The 17,497-nt window shown below is 36.3% G+C and overlaps 1 protein-coding gene across 1 annotated transcript in view; it reads right to left on the reverse strand.

Annotated features, from left to right (window-relative positions):
* Positions 1 to 17,497, reverse strand: part of TNS3 (tensin 3) — a 185,766-nt gene that overhangs the window by 68,872 nt on the left and 99,397 nt on the right. Inside the window, exons 15-17 of the mRNA XM_017820129.1 lie at positions 15,579 to 15,708; positions 14,515 to 14,580; positions 11,730 to 11,834 (exon numbers count right to left, since the gene is read on the reverse strand). Coding sequence (XP_017675618.1) covers positions 11,730 to 11,834; positions 14,515 to 14,580; positions 15,579 to 15,708 — 301 coding nt within the window. The remainder of the gene's footprint in view (positions 1 to 11,729; positions 11,835 to 14,514; positions 14,581 to 15,578; positions 15,709 to 17,497) is intronic.

Raw genomic sequence — 17,497 nt, forward strand, 5'->3', positions numbered from 1 at the left:
ACCTCCAAAATACAAGGTTTTGAAGTTGTTCTTATGTAACACCTTCTTTTCATATGCTACCTTTTTCTTAATCATAATTTCAGAATATGACTTCACTAGGACTTTTGGACCTCACTTTACCCTGGTCTTCATCCATATTTTTCAAAAAGAAGTGATAACCAACTTAATTGCAAAAGTTAATCTACGCATATATGTAGGAAAAATTTTTGAACAAAGAAAATGAGAAAATGTAATGGCAGTGCAACATTTTATTCTATTCACCTTGCTAAGTGATGGTACCACAGAGCATTCAATACCTCATCTCCATGCACAACTCAATCCCTGCTCTCATTTTTTTTCCAAGGAAGTAACATTCTGTAAAATGCAGGAGTAACATAGCTGTCAAAAACCAAGGAAAGTTCACAATGGAGACCTAAGAAATGCTGGAATTTAGTTAACCAAACCAAAGAGACCCACTTTCTTTCAACCTAACTGCTCTTCCCAGGAGCTGTTCGAACTCTCTGAACTGCCCAGGCTCAAGCCTCATTACACTCCCACACCAAGACTGAATTACACACACACCCTGCCCCCAACATCAGGGACTCCCTTACAAATGAAAACCTCAGAGCAAAAGGTATGTGTGTATTTTTATTCCTCTACCTAATACACAAAGAGCAACTTATTTAAAAATTAGGACCTGAAATACTAACACATACCAAATTTAGTGGCACCCTTCCAAGCCTGTGTTTTCCTGGCACTTCCCTCCTTAAAATCCAAATATACAAAGGCAGGCTTGTGAATTAAAAAGATTTCAGTCTTTCAGTATTTTGACTTGTCCCCACAGCTACCCCCTGTCCATTCACCACTTGGGAAAACACATACCAATGAAAGCCAGTTAGGTAAACTCATATACCACAAATTCAGCAAGAGCTGTTCTGATTCAGTCCACCTGAACAAAAACAGGATGGCTGCAAATACACAAACCTTTGCAAACTGTACCCTTGTTCATGCTGCAGCAGGAAACATTAGAGAAGATCTGGATTATTTTTTTCAACCTCATAAATAAATATTTTTACCTTCAGGCAAACTGGACAAGTCCAGAGCTGCATTCCATCAAAGTTAAATCTTTTTCAGTGTGCTTTCCTTTCCTTTCTCCCTCCCTAACAAAGACAGGCCTTCATTCCTTGTGAGCTCTTCCTGTATATTTCCTATAAAATCCATACAGAATTACGTGTGGTTTGTATTTCCAGCTCTCGAACCGCAACAAAGCTTCTTATCTCTTTACTAGGCACAATCAGGAACTTTCTGCAATAGTTAATCAGTAGCTCATTTAAATCAACTAATTTTCTCTAAGCAAAACTATGCGCAGAGGAAAGTCAAAGTTAGGGTAAAACCCCCTAGCTTTAAAAGGCCAGAAATGCCTCTACTCCCACTGTTTGAACTGCACCTGCTGTTCCTGCTCCTGGAGGTAAATGGTCTTGCTAAAGAAGCATGAGACTTGTATCAGCCAGAAAAAGCAAATGAAAATGTGAACACAAGGGGGGACAATCAAGTTCAATGCAATCCGAACTACTGCAGCCAAGGTGAAATGGAAATGTGTTGGCTAAAAAGGTAATTCAGTCTACAAGCTATTTCCTTACAGTGGTTCTTTTCACAGACTGTTTCAAAATCCAAACGAAGCTATGTGAGTTTTTGGCATCTTTTTTCCTAAAACAAACAGCTGCTAGAAAAACTTATTCTCCTGCACTGAACAATCAGCTAGTGCTCTCAAGCTCCCAGACCCCAGCAGGCTTTGCCTTCCCTGTTTTTGGGATGACTCACCTCAAACTAGGGGGGAGTGAACTCTTTAGTTCCTCCTTTAATAACAGCTGTACCTCACCACACAGCAGCTCACAAAATTTTGCTCTAAACGTTATTCCAAATGTAAGTGTGCATCACCACCAGACAGCTGTGGCCCTGGACAATGCTCATTTTCTATTTCAGGGACTGTCAGCACTTGAATGACTTCTCAGTTGAATGACTTCTCAGTTGAACAGTGGATAAAAGTGGCTCTTGTATCCTAAAAATAAATCTACCCGTTCATTGTTAATGTAAGAGTTAGAAGTTCAAACCTAAATGAGAAAGCATACACTTTTTGGTTCAAGTGTTTCTGTTCTTGCAAATCAGTAAATGGCTGCACATGAAACAAGTCAGAACTCTGATAAAAGACATAAAGCACACAAAGTTGTGTTTTTCTCCCTGGGGCCTTTTGCTTAAATAGCACTGTCAGGTATTTGTAAGTTTCTCGTGTTCTGGACTTCTAAATAAACTTTTGAATTCTTTCCACTGCCTTGGCATTTCTGGGGATACCTGTGTATCTTACTTTATAGGTGTATTTCCCAAACATTCAAAAGGATCACATTTGTACTTTAATGGTTTTACAAGTACACTGAAGCAAGAAAATGTGCTTCACAAAGCACAAGCTTCTAGACCAGAGGCTGGCTGCTGTCCAGCCAATATGGAACAGAGGCAGAGCCAGTCAGCACAGACTCACCCTTAGAATACTACTGTAATATAACATCCCACTTTTGCCCACCTGGGATCAAAAGAAAATAATACCTGTGCCATGATCCAAAGTACAAAGAACAGACTGCTACATTTACTACTGCAACCCAATATACAGAAGCTATTTTGTCATTTTGATTCTACTTCTACAAACTTTTCTCAGTCATTTTAAGCAAAAACTTAAAGTACCTTGTGCTTGGATAACCAGCAAAAGAACAACAAAATATCACAGTAAAGAAACGTTGCCACAAGTACAAAATACTAAGCAAAGTTTAAGGCATTTCAAAGTCACTGAACTACATGAAACTACTTCCCTTCATTCATATCAAAACTAAAGCCCATCTTCAGGAACACTTCATTAATTTGCAAGTGTATACTCCAGATGTTGAGGTTTACAATTCATGATTATTCTTCCTTACAGCTGGAACAGCACACACACGGTGAATTGTGCATTTCTCTTACTATACTGCTAGGTTTTCAGCAAGAATTAGTTATGCTCATTAAGTGTAAAATAGTGGAAAAACACTGGCTGCTGAAAACTGTACAGGACTACAGTATAAGACAAAAAGGCTTAAAGGGGCCATCTAAAAGGTCAACATAGTTAATTTCCTCTTTCTGTTAAGTATGGAATGTGTAATTTCACAATATTGCCATTATTAATAAAATTGCTCCACCACGCTATGGCACCTTCAATAAATTGATCTTAAGGTGTTTCTAAACAGGTCCACATATCGAAAAGGGAAGTAAAGGCACAGATACATTTAGCAGAACTTTTTGATTTCCTAATTTGCTTATTGAACTTAAAAAGTTTTGCACTGGAACTCAAGAGACTCGTGAGTTATTTTCAAGTATTACAGCAATAGCAGAAGCAATATATAGTAAGCTTATATGATGATAATTATAGTATTTACTTTTCTCAAAAAAAAGTACGTGAAGATGATCTACACATGCTCAATACAAGCATATACTAATACAATAAGTTATGTGTATTTAGTGGAAAATTTATATTGTACCTAAATGACTTAGAAAAAAATATTCTTCATACAAAGAATATTTTACATGTATTTACTGAAAGAGAGACACAGAATATCTTGACACCAGAAGCTTAAGATGAGCTTCAGAGGTTTAGCAAGTCTCTCAAATGGGTAACAGATTAGGAAACATTCTTCAAGGTCCAGAATAAGATAAGAGAAACAATATCTAGCCTGCACTACTTGAGAGACAGGTAGCTCTTCAAAACTGAGACACTGAAGTATAAAGTTGTGGGACTCAGAAGGACTAGTCTTTTATGATGCTCTTTTCTGAAGTCAGGAAAAAAACCACCAGCACATATATTAAGTTGTTATGCAAGTACTAATACCACCTTGAAAATACATGCAAAGGGGAAAAAACCCTCTCTGTGGTTCACTAAAGAGAACCACTATTTGCAGAAGATGTTTGCTGCAGAAACCTTTCCATGAAAAGTTCTCCGTTCTTCAGTATCTGCTGTATATATTCAATGGCAGAAACTTAGCACATATGCTTAATTAACCTGTGTGCCATACTGAGCAAAAGAGACAGTTACAGGATAATCCAAATAAATCCCAGCATGCCAAATTTGTTGGAAGAGCCCTCCTTCAAAACCAACGCGTGTCATAGAACCAAGCCTACCTGATCCACCTTCATAACAAGCCACCTTCATAACAAAAAACCACATTTTGCACAAGCTGTAAGCAGAAATTCATCAGGCCTTTCTAATCAACAGAACATGTTTGCCGATGGGCAGAAAAGGGTGAACGTCACACCACAAAATCATTAGTCTTCTTATGAAGGGAGTGGTGCAGTGGCTAGCTGAAATCCTGAAGCAGGACCAAGAGGAAAGAGTCAATGGAAAGAAATCTAGCCAAAAAAGGCAAGGTACGTGATGTTGAAAGATCAGTTAAAGGGCAGAACAATATGATTACTTCAGGATTTACCAAAAAGAAGATTGCTATTGCTTCATGGTGGCCTAAAAAAAACCCAAGAAAACTCCAACCAGTTTCATGCTGTCTGTTGTTTTGTAAGTCTTCCCAGAGATTTGTCATTTGACAATTGTAACTAATTCGGCATCATAACTCACAAGTGCATTCATGCACATGCAATGATTTTATGACCTCTAACATCATGTGCAAATGGCGCCATGACTGATTATGCCCTTCACATTTTCTTTGGTTACTGGACTCAACACTCATGTATATATGATGCGCAAGGTAGGTCAGTGTATGCATGCTTTGGTGCAGACACAGAGATAGGACTTAAATGCTTCTCTTTCTGGTCTTAGGAAAGTCACAGAACAAACAAGCACCAAATCCTAATTTGCATTTTGGTTTATTTCTTCCAGTTACACTTTTAATCTCCAATGCTTTATTCCCAAGCAAGTCAGGTGCTAAAATATATCCAATAAAAAATATACCCAATACCTATACCATCATGAAAGTTATTTTTCCTTGCCTAATGAAGCTAACCAGGTGGGATGCCCTATTGCCTTCACAAGAAAGAAGAAGAATTGTTCAGGAAGCGGGTGCAGAGAGGAAAGCAACTGTGGCAGAGTTTTGCCTTTCAGAACTTTTTATTCAACCTGGTCCATTAAGCAGGTTGTAAGATTTGGCAAAGAGGCTTCTACTGTCATATCTGTACACAGAAGGAGAGAGATATTGATTTGGACATTAGTGTTTAAATTAACAATATTAACAACCATAGATTGTAGTCGACATGACTAAGAAACAAGCACATGTTAAAAGGTAAATGCAGGCCTGCTCATAAATGCATATAACCTGGGCAAAGATAGACTTGGTTGAAAAAGCAGCATTACATGATCCCTAAGATAATGCTAGACTGTGCTAGCATTTGTGGCCTTCCTCCTAGTTTCTACTGTCTGAATCTTCCTCTGCTGAAGAGAGAAGTCCTTTGCATAGTCTTACAAAAATACAACAGCAAAAGATATTTGAATGTACCATTAACTACCTTAAACATCTATTAAACCACTCAAATTTCACCCTGTGGTCTTTGGGTCTAAAAGTGTAACAAAAGCTTTTGGCAAAGGGCTAGTGAATAAATCCTTGGGATAACAACAGTGCTTATTACTGACACAGGACAGAAATAAATTGGAAGACATTAAAATGCTTTTTTTAAAAAGCAAGTAGCTTTGAAAGTAATTGACAGGTGCAACCTGTGCTTCAAATAAACCTGTGCACTGTTAAAGACATTGATACTAGGGGGTGTGGAGGCAAGGGTACCCAAAAATGGAAGTACAGGTAGTTAGAGGCACATGGAAAAAACCAGATGCCTAGGGTAAATGCCTATGAGACCCTGCTTCTGTTCTTGGCTTCAAACATTAGACTTTCATTATTTAGGTTAGTTATAACTATTCCTCTCTGGTTCTTAGCCAGAGGGATGGTTGGAAGGATTCTGTTTTTATTTGAGATAAGTTTAAACACAGCAGCACTGAAAAATGGTACCTAGGAAAATCAATGTCCCAGGGCCCTAAGTAAAATGCACATAATTCCTCACTTCAGATACTGCCTTATCAGTACAGTTACATGTTTGGGTAATAGGTAAAAAATAGCTTTCAATATAACTGGACAGGCCAAGTTCTGGAACTCAGCTTAGCACTTAAGCAAATACTCCAGACTTTCAAAGAAGTATTCAGTAAAAGAGATATTCTTTTAAAAGAGCCAAAAAAGTCACTTTAAATCAGTAAATCCCTTGAAAGTCTGGCCCCTGGCTGTACTTAACGGTTGGCTCTTATCTGACCTATCCAAAATATTATAATAAATTTCTTTTTGGTAACAAAATAAAGCAAAAAAAAAAAAAAAAGAAAAAAACACAACACAAACCAAACCAACAAACAAAAAAAACACCAACCAAAGCAACAAAAAAAACAGACAAAAAAAAACCCAAACCCAAAACACACAACAAAAACCCCACACCAAACACAACCAAAAATCCCAAATCCCCAAAACATGAAAATGAGAGTCCAGAGCAAATATACTCCAGAGCAATCTTAGCTTATCAAGCACAATGTTGAAAACACCTGTGTGAACTTATATTTACTCCCTAACATACTGAGCTAACAAAAAATTTAAGCCACAGTTCTTTTACAATTAATGCTGTATTAATGGAAGAAAAGAAAGAGAATTGACTATTGCTGCACACTTAGAAATGAAACCTTGTGTTTGCATTCAATAGCGTTAACATACAAAAGAAAACATATCATTTTATATTATTTTTTCTTCAGCTCATTGTCACCTTCATGATTACGTGGACTAACCAGTTTTACATTATATATGTTTTAAAAAAAGGAACATACGGAGCTTCAAGAAACAAAAGACTTAAGTTTCCTCAGAGAAAAATCAATTAAAGACAGACACTCCAAGGCATTTCAGATACTGTTTCAGGCTGGCAGCATTTTACAGTGTAAATGTTTCTGTCTTCTATAGGGGTGTCTATTTTCTCTGACAGACAGAGGGAAATTGCTGGAGGCCACTTTTTCATCCTTACCTTCTATCAAATCTCTTTGTCTCAAAGAATATTGCAGCCAACTGGTGACTATAAGCTGGAATTACCATTTATTCAGCACCAATTTATCCTTCAGCTTCACTCACCAGAAATGGCATAAAAGCTGCTGTTTTCTTAGGTAGTCATCTGCATTCCTGTTAAGGTACCAAAGCCAAGCAGTTTTGCCTCAGCCCTTGAGTTTTGCAATACTGAAGGGGCCCTCTGGGAAAAACAAGAGTTTAACTACATGTGAGGGCACCTCCCCACTGAATAGCTATTTACTTTGGCTGAAGAGGAGAAGAAAATTTCAATAAAAGTCAAACATCCCATCTCATCACATGACATGGTTGCATACCAGAATGTTAGCTATTGCCTACACGGAGACACTTCTCATATACTATTCTTTATGAAAAGAAAAAGCAGGAACAAACCAGTTTATAAATAATTGACAATTTTTGACTGATTGTTGCTGATTACAGTAACAGAAGGCTAGAGAATTTGTAAAGCAACATTCTTGAGATATAGGAATTTGGATTCACTCAGCCTACCCTATTTGGCTTAAATTATAAACATCTTTTTGTTGCCAAAGCTGTTTCTTTTCTAATTATCAAACACTATTAAGCAAGCAAACATAGTTTGCTAGGAAACAAATAGCAAGGTTTTGTTGAGAAAGATACTTAAGTATCTTAAGTTCCTGCCTTATAAATTACTTAAAAGTAATTCTCTTGTCATTTTAAGCAATTTCTAACAGTGCACATGTGCTTTTCTTTCCACAGATTGTAGAGCTGGAAGACAAAAGAGCACAGAGGGACTTAGTGGTTGTTAAAATAAGCAATATGTCTTAAAACGGAACACTGAACAAGAACCAGGTGCATTTCTGCTGCCAATCCGCTGAATTCAAACACTGTTTTGGCTAACCAGTAAACTTTGGGCTAACCAGTTTTATTTAAAAACAAATAAATCCTGTATCTCAACCAACTGAATGTTGCAAACACAAATGGCATATTCTCTCTAGAATAATTTTAGCATGTTATCATGATTACTATTACATAATCAAATCATTTAAATTTATTTCTGCTCTTTGGCAATACGTTTAATTATTATTTTAATATCTTTTTATTTTAATATTTTTTTAATCTGATTTTATTTTTAGAACACCTCAGAGCCTAGGCTTGTACCAGGATCCACCTGTAGGCTCCGCACAAACTGATGGTTTCCACCTTCCAAAAGAAGACTTGCACTTTCATCAGGAGGTAAGTGTTTAACAACAGTATCTCTTATGCACTATACCAATAATGCTGAAAATTATCAGTGAAAACTAAAAAGAACCCTTGACAAAAGAGAAAAACCTTTACCATTTACCTCATCCCTCTGGGAAGCTTTTTTCAAAATTATTTGTCATTTGGTAATGAAGACTTTGGTATTAGAAGACACTACACATGTGTGGCTACAGGTATTATATCTTTGTGGTCAACTTGCTATTTTGTAGCAAATGAGCGACCTTTTGTAAATTCATACACATCTACTGTATGGTAAGTGATGCTTTAAAGAATAAAGTAAGAGTACTCAGCAAGATCAAAAGCAATTCCTGTTCCTTCATACCACAAAATCCTTCCTGACTTCAAAACCACAGGAAAAGCAATGGCAATTATGTTAGACTTCTACATGGCAGGTGGAAGACCCAATTCTTGTGATTACAAATCCTACATGTGACTGCATACTTTTAAATCAGTGTCACAGTATTCTCTGTCAAGGAGGAGGAAATCTGATACAAACTGAGAATTAGAAACTTAATATAATTTTCAGTCTATTATGGAGGACCACTTCCCAAGGGATCTGAATAGAAACAGTATTTATGAGAAGAAACACAAATAATTTAATGCTTTCTAATTGTCAAAATTCCTTAAGAATGTTAAGAATGAAGGATAAGGAACTAAATTCAGACAGCAAACTATCCATAGCCTGGCTATATTCAACACATGTACACAACCTTATTAACAAAATGTTCAAGATCATTTAAAGGCAACTGCTTCTGTCTGTAATACTGTATCATGCCAGCAAACCAAGAGACCTTGGGAACATTTTTCTTTTATCATGTCCTTTTGTCTAAGGCCAAATAGTTGTATGATTTCAAAAGACACATACTGCTTTCTTGTTCACTTCTAAATTTTTTATTTAAACACATCAGCCTGGAAATAGCTATTCCACACACAATATACCTACAAAGTAAATTCTGTTCATTTCACAAGGCTCCTTTGTAGCCTTCCTTGTTAAGAAATTTCATAGGCCTACATTTTTTAAATTCACAAAAAGGTGTATAACTGTAATATAGGAATCATCTGTCACAGTAACATCTCATACAATTCCTACTGAAATTCCTGTGGGAAAACAGGTCTAAGTAAAATCATGAAGACCAGTTCCTACATAAAGCTAGGAGTTTAACTTAATGTGAAGTAGATCTGAAACAGGCATTCTGTATGAGACTTCCCTGATCCTTAAGCATACCACCACTGTTATGCACTTTCAAATGCACCACACCTTGCACCTTAATCTTTTCTGAAATACAGAAAAGATTCTCTCTCAGCCTTCAGGATTGTAGCTAAAGGCTTCAGATTCAAGGGCTTTTGACTTAGATCACTTTCTGAATGTGAAGTCAGCCTCTCCTCTTAGTGGTCTCTCACCTGCAGTGAAAACTAGGACTCAATACACCTTTTTTATGTACAAGCGAGATACTGAACATCTGCACAAACCATAAAGGGAAGCCTGCCCCAGTGTTTAGAAATCTTACATAGAGGATGACTTAACTGCACTATATTTACCTCAAGCATCAGACTAAGCTTAAATTTGTGCTAAGAACAGACCTCATCCTTAAGAGAAAAATATACTTGTCCCCTATGTGCTTTAGCCCTTCATGTTCTTTTGCCCAGCTTATGCAGAGCCAAATGGAATTGCTCTGCCTGCAATTCCATTGCTGAATATCAGAGGGTAACAGCCTGCTTCCTAAATGGTTACTTGAGAAGAGATTAACTGGATACATCTCATATTCTTATGGTATATTTTCTAGCTCAACTTGAGTGATTTCTTTGCAGATGCACAATGAACTCAGTATCTATGCTAAAACATTATATTTCTGTTCTATCTCAGGTAATTAGAAATGTATCATGCACACGAATTAGATATAAAAGCCTTTAAGTGCCACATATGACTTCTGAACAACAGGCAAACAAGCTAATAGTACTTGTGAATGGTCTCTGATCAACTCTTCTAGAAGACATGAGCAGCATACAGTTCTGTATCTTCCAACAGAGTGCTGCCTGCACATTTACATCTCTGCACATTTCACTTCTCTGTACTGATGTAGTTACCTACAATGTAATGCATGAGAATGGGAAAGTCAAATCCATCTAGCCAATCAATCTCAGCAATTAAAACATATTTTATATCAATGCATTGCTTGGTGAAGGCTAGGTATATACAAAGGAAAGGGAAAAGGATGGCAGATGGAGGGAGGTAAAGGAATCACAAATTATATGGAAACATCCTGGGTAGAAATTAAGACATCCAGTCAAGATTCACACTCTCTGATGTTACTCCTTCTACACTATACAGTCTTATCCAACTATAAAAGCTCTGATGACTCCCTTACGGAGTGCTCTACCTGCCCCATGTAACAGCACTAAATGACTCTTCTCTTTACACTCTCTATATTCCCCTAGTTTTCTGCAATTAGAATCTGCTGTGCATTAGGAAATGCTCCTGTACAAGAGTGAGGCAGCAAAAAAAAAGTCAAGCTTCAAGTATGACTCCGCCCCTAAAACTCTCACTGATATGGTCATTAGATGGTCAATGTTGAATTCAGATTATAAAAACTGACTGAAACTGAGCCTAGAGATCAGCTAATTAAGTATCCTAGCTTTGTCTGTCTCTCATTTCAGAACAGGAGAGTTGTAAAAACAAGAACTTTGGCATCCATTCAGTACCTTGTCTCATGTTTTTACTTGCAACAATGTAAGGCTTGCATGTGTGCTGAGGTGTGCAGACACAGGTGTGACATTCTGAGTCCTTACATGAAAACTATATCCATTAAAAGCACAGCATTCACTCATGCAAAACATCTGAAAATCATCCACACTGGAGTCAGAATCTGAAGGCAGCTACTGGAGCTTTTCGTCTTCTACATTCGTCAGCAGATTACAGAAAAAAAAAATCTAAGAAATAAAAGGGCAATTTGGAAATAGGTAAATTTACAAGGGGCGATATGCAAATAGCCACATCCTTTGTTGTTTGTTTATCCATAACAGTCTAGTGCACCTTCTGCAATACTCCAGATAACATAGAAAGCAAAAGCTAAAAACTCACCATACTATTTTGTTGTTCTTAAAATTCTGTTAAGATTCCCACTACAAGCTTTAGAACAAAAAAAAGAGTCTTTAGGCAAATTTACAAGTAATAAAGTAACTTTTATCAATGAGTTGTTTCTCAGTCCAATTCCATGCATTGACAAGAATCTCTCTTAACTAGTACTGCTTTCTTTCCTAAATTAGAGCCACTAACGCTAAACAGGGGAGATTAGACAGCTACTTAACGCATCAGTAAAATGGCATTAGCTTCAAGCAAATGAGATCTCCTTCCAAACACTCTGCAACAGTTGCAAAAAGTTTTGCTTTGGTCTCATGTGACTAAATACTCACCTTCCCCATCAGGGCTCATATTTTCATAGGAATCCCAGCGTATCAGTGGGTCTGAGGTATTGTAATCAACTATTATTCCATGATCATTCTGATAGTGTTCACATCCTGAAAAATATATATATGTTTGAGACCAAAAATTATCATAGTCACATTTGTAACAATATACACACACACAGATGTTGTATGTGGCCTTCTGACATAAGTTTGCTCCCCAAATGGCAATATCATATTCTGAAATGTAAGAAGCAGTAATAGGGGAAGAAAGGTTAAATAAAACAGTTTTTAAAAAGCTTAATTTATGGTTCAAACAGAGAATTTTATCTTGAGCTTCTTGATTATGATGTAGTCTGATAATCTGGATCAACTCCTAAACACAACTAACACAGATGACCCACCCAGCCATACACAACGAAAACAAAGAGAGAAGGAAACCACAAGTATCTATAAAGAGATGGTACTAAAGGAATTATAAAATTAGACTTTTTTTTACAGGTTATTATTTTGATACCAGGCAACTTATCATTAAAGATGAATAAGGAGAGCTGAAAACTGTGACTCTGTGTCCTTTTCAGTTCCCCCAAGGTGCCAGTTCTTCAGAACCTGAGACTGGGCACCTTGCCTTCAACGTGTTTTGCGGTTTTAAAGTGTGTTCTGCGAAACCTATCTGGAATTTTCAGCAGTAACCCATATTTTTGTGCCCTTAACAAAGCATAAAGTAATATTCAGGTTTTAAATGTGAGGAATTTAGGTGTGGTCACAGTGATTCAAAAGCAAAACACAGGCATCAAGAACTCATGACCTTGAACTTGGCTTTGATACTGATGCAAATCAAACAGGCTTTCTGTCTTTTCACCTCTATCTAGATAAGGGAACAAAGAAATTCTCAGTTATCAACTCTTCGACTGTGTCTGCAGAAGCAAGTCCTACTGTAAATTGTTCTAAAGCAACAGTGTTATGCACATGCTGTGACTTTTAAAACATAGTTAAAATTAGAAGGACAAGAATGTTACAGTCCTATACTTTTATATACAAGCTGGAAAAAGCCGTCTGTAGAATGTTTCTGTGATGACATTTGTCACAAGGCAGATTGATGAAATTTATTACTAAATATTTAGAGGTCTTACATTCTTGGCAACCTTGTTCTTTCTTTAAAACTATATCACAGACAGTTATGTTCTAGAATACCATGTCCAGTTACAAGCTACAGAATAAAAGAAATATATGAATAAAGTGAAGCAAGTTCAGGGGAGCATGACCAGGGTGGTCAGGACAGAAATACTCTCCCTGTGAGGAAAAACTGAGGGATCAGGGCTTCTTCAGTCTGAAAATGAGATGGTCTTGACAGGGACCTGACAGTAGCCCCTGAAAGGCCATAGAGGAGACAGAGCCAGATGGGAGCAAGGCAGAAAGACAATATGGAACAGGCAAAATTTGAATCTAGATAAGTTTAGAGTCAATATAAGGAAAAATAAATCCACTGTTAGGACAGTTGTACATTGGAATAGCCCACCCATTCAGGCTGTGATGTCTCCATCAATGACAACATTGAAGGTTGTCATGATTTGACTAGACAAAGCTCTGAGCAACCTGGCCCAATCTCACAAATGAACCTGCTTTCAGCAGGAGGATAGACTAGAGATACCCTGTAGTTATTCTGTAATTCTCTGTAATATTTCCAGATGTGGAAAAGTCATTTTGCAGAAATTGTAAATAAATATTTCAAGGTGAGCTCTTCTTCCCAACCAGTTAATCCCTTAGACACTAACTGAACACAAATATCCAATTACTTAGAATGTTACTTTCCAACAACTTGAAGCCTACTAAAAAGACCACACCTCTCATCTGCCATCTAAGGAAGGGAAGCTTGAAAAAATTTTGGTCCTTTTTTAAATATGTCAGCTGGCCTCTCTTCAAGCATTTACTATCCAGAAATGTTTAGAACAAGCTAGATAAATTTATTTATAAAACTGTTTTTCTTACATAGCTTTCCAACAGGATGAGATTTTTGTGTTCAGTTGGACAGAATCCAACTTCCTACTGGCTGCTGCCATAAGTTTCTAAATTATTAAACTAGGGTGGGGGGAAAAAAAAAGGAAAACATGCAATTCACAGGACACTGAATGGGAATATGTATGAGACATACAGTTAAGAGTATTTGGTTTTCATTCAATCTCAGGCAGAATCCATACTTTTTGGGACACCATAAAATGACTAAGAACACATTCATTAACAGAATTAAATTGCAATATAGAGCATGATCTTAAGTTCTTACTGCAGGTCATAATTATCAAATAAGACATATTATAATAGAATTCTGGAACCATACAGAATATATCCTACAAGTCAACTTCAAAGGAGAAGCATTTCCAAGAAAACTATAACTGTATGTCTTTATGCTAAACTGAAGACAGTCCAAACTTCAGTACTGCAAACATAATCAGTTGTGACAACATCCAAAAAGGGTTATGGGATAGGCCACTCCTGTCACTTATGCTGGGCCAAGCTACCTATACTATCCATGTTTTATACAGATACACTAATGTTTTCTATTAGTTGTCAGCAACTGTTCTGGTATAGCTTTAAAACAAAATCTGATCATTCCTAGGCTGATGTAAATGCAGAGTCTTCATTAAATTTTTCAAATTTAAACAAGTAACTATATTGCATATTTTAATGACAAAATCAAATTTCAGATTTCCTACAAGAGATTTGGAATTTTTTTTAAGTACGTATTTCAGTATTATCTATTTTCAAACTAAGCATACTTTTAGTTCTGTATACTCACCTTGAATTTTTTCTGGAGTTCCTGAAAACACTAATTCCACTTTGCTGTAATCCGGGAAACGGTCATCTGAAAACAAAGGATAGGATTTCAGCAGGTTGTTTCCCAGGAGGGTAACAACCCAGAGCACTCAGAAATCAGGATTCTCTATAGCTATCTATACACATACCCTCATCACTCTTCCCTTCTCACTTGCAGTTTAGTGATTTGCTTTTAAAAATCACATTCTTTGTGCCACATGTTCTCTAGAAAAGACCACATAAGTGCCAGCTGGAGTTTTGTTTACTTTCAAGAACAGTCAAAAGCTGAAAAGATGTACAGTTCCTAACCCTCTCTCTAGACAGACATGGCTGAGTTTTGCTTTTAAGAACACATCCATGAAAATTAAAATTGTTTCCTATATTGGCTAAACTGCAATACTTGATCACAAAATTTCTGTGTAGCCATATGTTGAATGTGGGACAATATGCTTAATTTTAGCTTGCTAGTAACATAGTGTGAGAGAGTTACAGTCCTGCATATAAACATTTTTATGTTTTATTTTTAAAAAACTCTGAAGTTATAATTTTGGAAAATTTTCAAGTGTGTCTGAAAACTTTATCTTCATTTTTGGATATTCTGGAGCATCTCCATGCTCAAGCATGAGATCTGAAGATCTCCATGCTCAAGCAGACTATGTCACAAACACAGCAACAGACTTTTTTCATCATCTTATTTCTTTCAATGGTGACTAGCAGTGTCACCATTTAAACAAAGGTCTATTGTTTTTATAAATGTAAGAGAAGGTGATAAGGACTATGTAGGAGAATCTGAGTATTTTGACAAGTTGACTCACTTGAAGAGCTTTTCTTTCTTTACCTGTGTTTTCTTGTGTTTATCTGTGTTACATGCTATAAGTTAACTATAAGTTAACTAACACAAAGCAGTCTCCCTAAAAATAAGGAAGGGAAAAAAAAACAACCAATAATCTTTTTGAAAATGTGTGCTGAAGATGATCATCGCATGCACAGACACACACCTGCACCCCCATCCACATACACATCCAAACAACCACAGAAGACAAGTACCTTTGTTGGCATTGTCCAAGTCTTCTTTGCCAAACACCAGGCCATGTCCTTGAATAGCTCCAGTGTGAAACTGAAGGCGAAAAATCACATCACGAGTAGCTGAACGGTATTTTTTGTGATAACACTTCATCTAGAAATAAAAAGAAACATGTCAGGAGGTATTTTCTTACAAATTGGAACAAATAAGTGTGTATGCATTAGTTGCTAATTAAAGCAGCCACAATGCAATTTACTGTAGACACCTCTGATGTTGAACCGATAAGGGTATACATTATTCAATCTTTTAAAATTACAGAGGCCCAAGGTAGGATATTTCTAGATGTATAAGAAATAATAATTGCTGTTTTCATTACTATCAGTCACTGATCAGTAGGTTATGTTTCAGAATCACAATACCTGGCAGTATAATATTGAAATGCTGACCTGTATCCAGACTTCTTTGCAGTACCAAATTAATGAATTTCAGTACACCCATTTCAAAATAACTGAAGAGTATGAGGAGTTTTTCGAAGCAAGCCTGCAAGCTGATTACATCTATTTTAGGACTTTTAAAAAAATCTACTCTACTGATGACAGTATTTTGTTTTATTTTACTGCAGGAAGTTGGTAGTAGTTTTGATATCTTGCATAGGACACAAAACTCTATAAAAATATCTAGTATGAATTTCAGCAGGTAAAAGACAATATTCTCTAACACCATCTTCCCTAAGATTAAATCCATGGATATTTTACCAACTAATTCTCTGAGTCAACTGTAATACAAAGCCACTCAGTGTATTCTGAGAACAATACATAAAAATTTTGGTAATCATAGTCACAGGGCTGAAAATTTTATTATATTATCCTGATGATATCAGGTCTTTATGATAAAGCAGATATTAATGAAATGTATTAAAAGACAACAAAAATCACTTTTATTAAAGGCAGACTAAGAAAAGTGTCCTAGATAGAAAATACCAAACAACTAAATAGTGGTTATTCAAAATGAAGCAACAGAAGAAAGATGTAGGAGTTTAAGAGGGACACTTCTGAAAGTTGGGATTAAAACATAGTTATGAAATTCTTCTCACTACAGAATTTGAAAACTCTAACAGAAGCCCTTGTTCTCTGACCTTCATATAGTAACCTCATGATGTCTTAAATTCCAGAAGTTAATCAGGATATACATGGCACATAGGACAACTACTGAAATATTTTAGCCCAGGTATCAGAGATGGTTTATGGTATTCTCTACACAAATTACATATTCCTAATCCTTTGTAAGGGCTGAGAGATTCTCTATGCAAGTAATCATTATTTTATCTGAAAGTGAGGAGGTTGTTTGTTTTTTCGTTGTTTTTTTTTAAAGAGAATCCCCCTACAGCATATTGCCAATACCAGATAAAACAGTACTTGCTTCTTATTTTAGACAGTGCTTTACATGCACCAAAAGAAACTTTGTGTACACTGTGAACATTGTGATCCCTGCCTATTGAAGGAATCTATTTCCTTTTAGTCCAACACAACTCCCACTGTCACTTCACTACTTAAATTACCAAAATGTAAGGTAAAAGTAAGTTTGACTGCTTGATTCAAGAATAACTAAATGCTCATTCTCCACTACGCTGAGCAACTCTATGTAAAAGCAAAACATCATAAAGGATGAAAACTGACAGTTTGCCCAGAAGTGAAAAATAGACAAAAATGGAATTAAGAGAGCTCCGATGAGAGGCATGAGAACTAACCTGCTCCAAAATGTAGAATTGGTGTGGAAGTAACTGTGATAATTCCACTTAATCATATGATGTGAGCAAAAAGAAGTTTGAAAAGAGTTTCTTTAAAGTTATATACATTCCTCCACAATTTAATTTTTAAATTACAACATTAACTTCTTTAGCTGTTCAAACAATCATACTATTTTTACATGTGGATCACGTATG

The sequence above is a fragment of the Lepidothrix coronata genome, unplaced genomic scaffold (genome assembly GCF_001604755.1).
Source record: "Lepidothrix coronata isolate B3197 unplaced genomic scaffold, Lepidothrix_coronata-1.0 Scaffold3, whole genome shotgun sequence".
In the NCBI taxonomy this organism is placed as follows: Eukaryota; Metazoa; Chordata; class Aves; order Passeriformes; family Pipridae; genus Lepidothrix; species Lepidothrix coronata.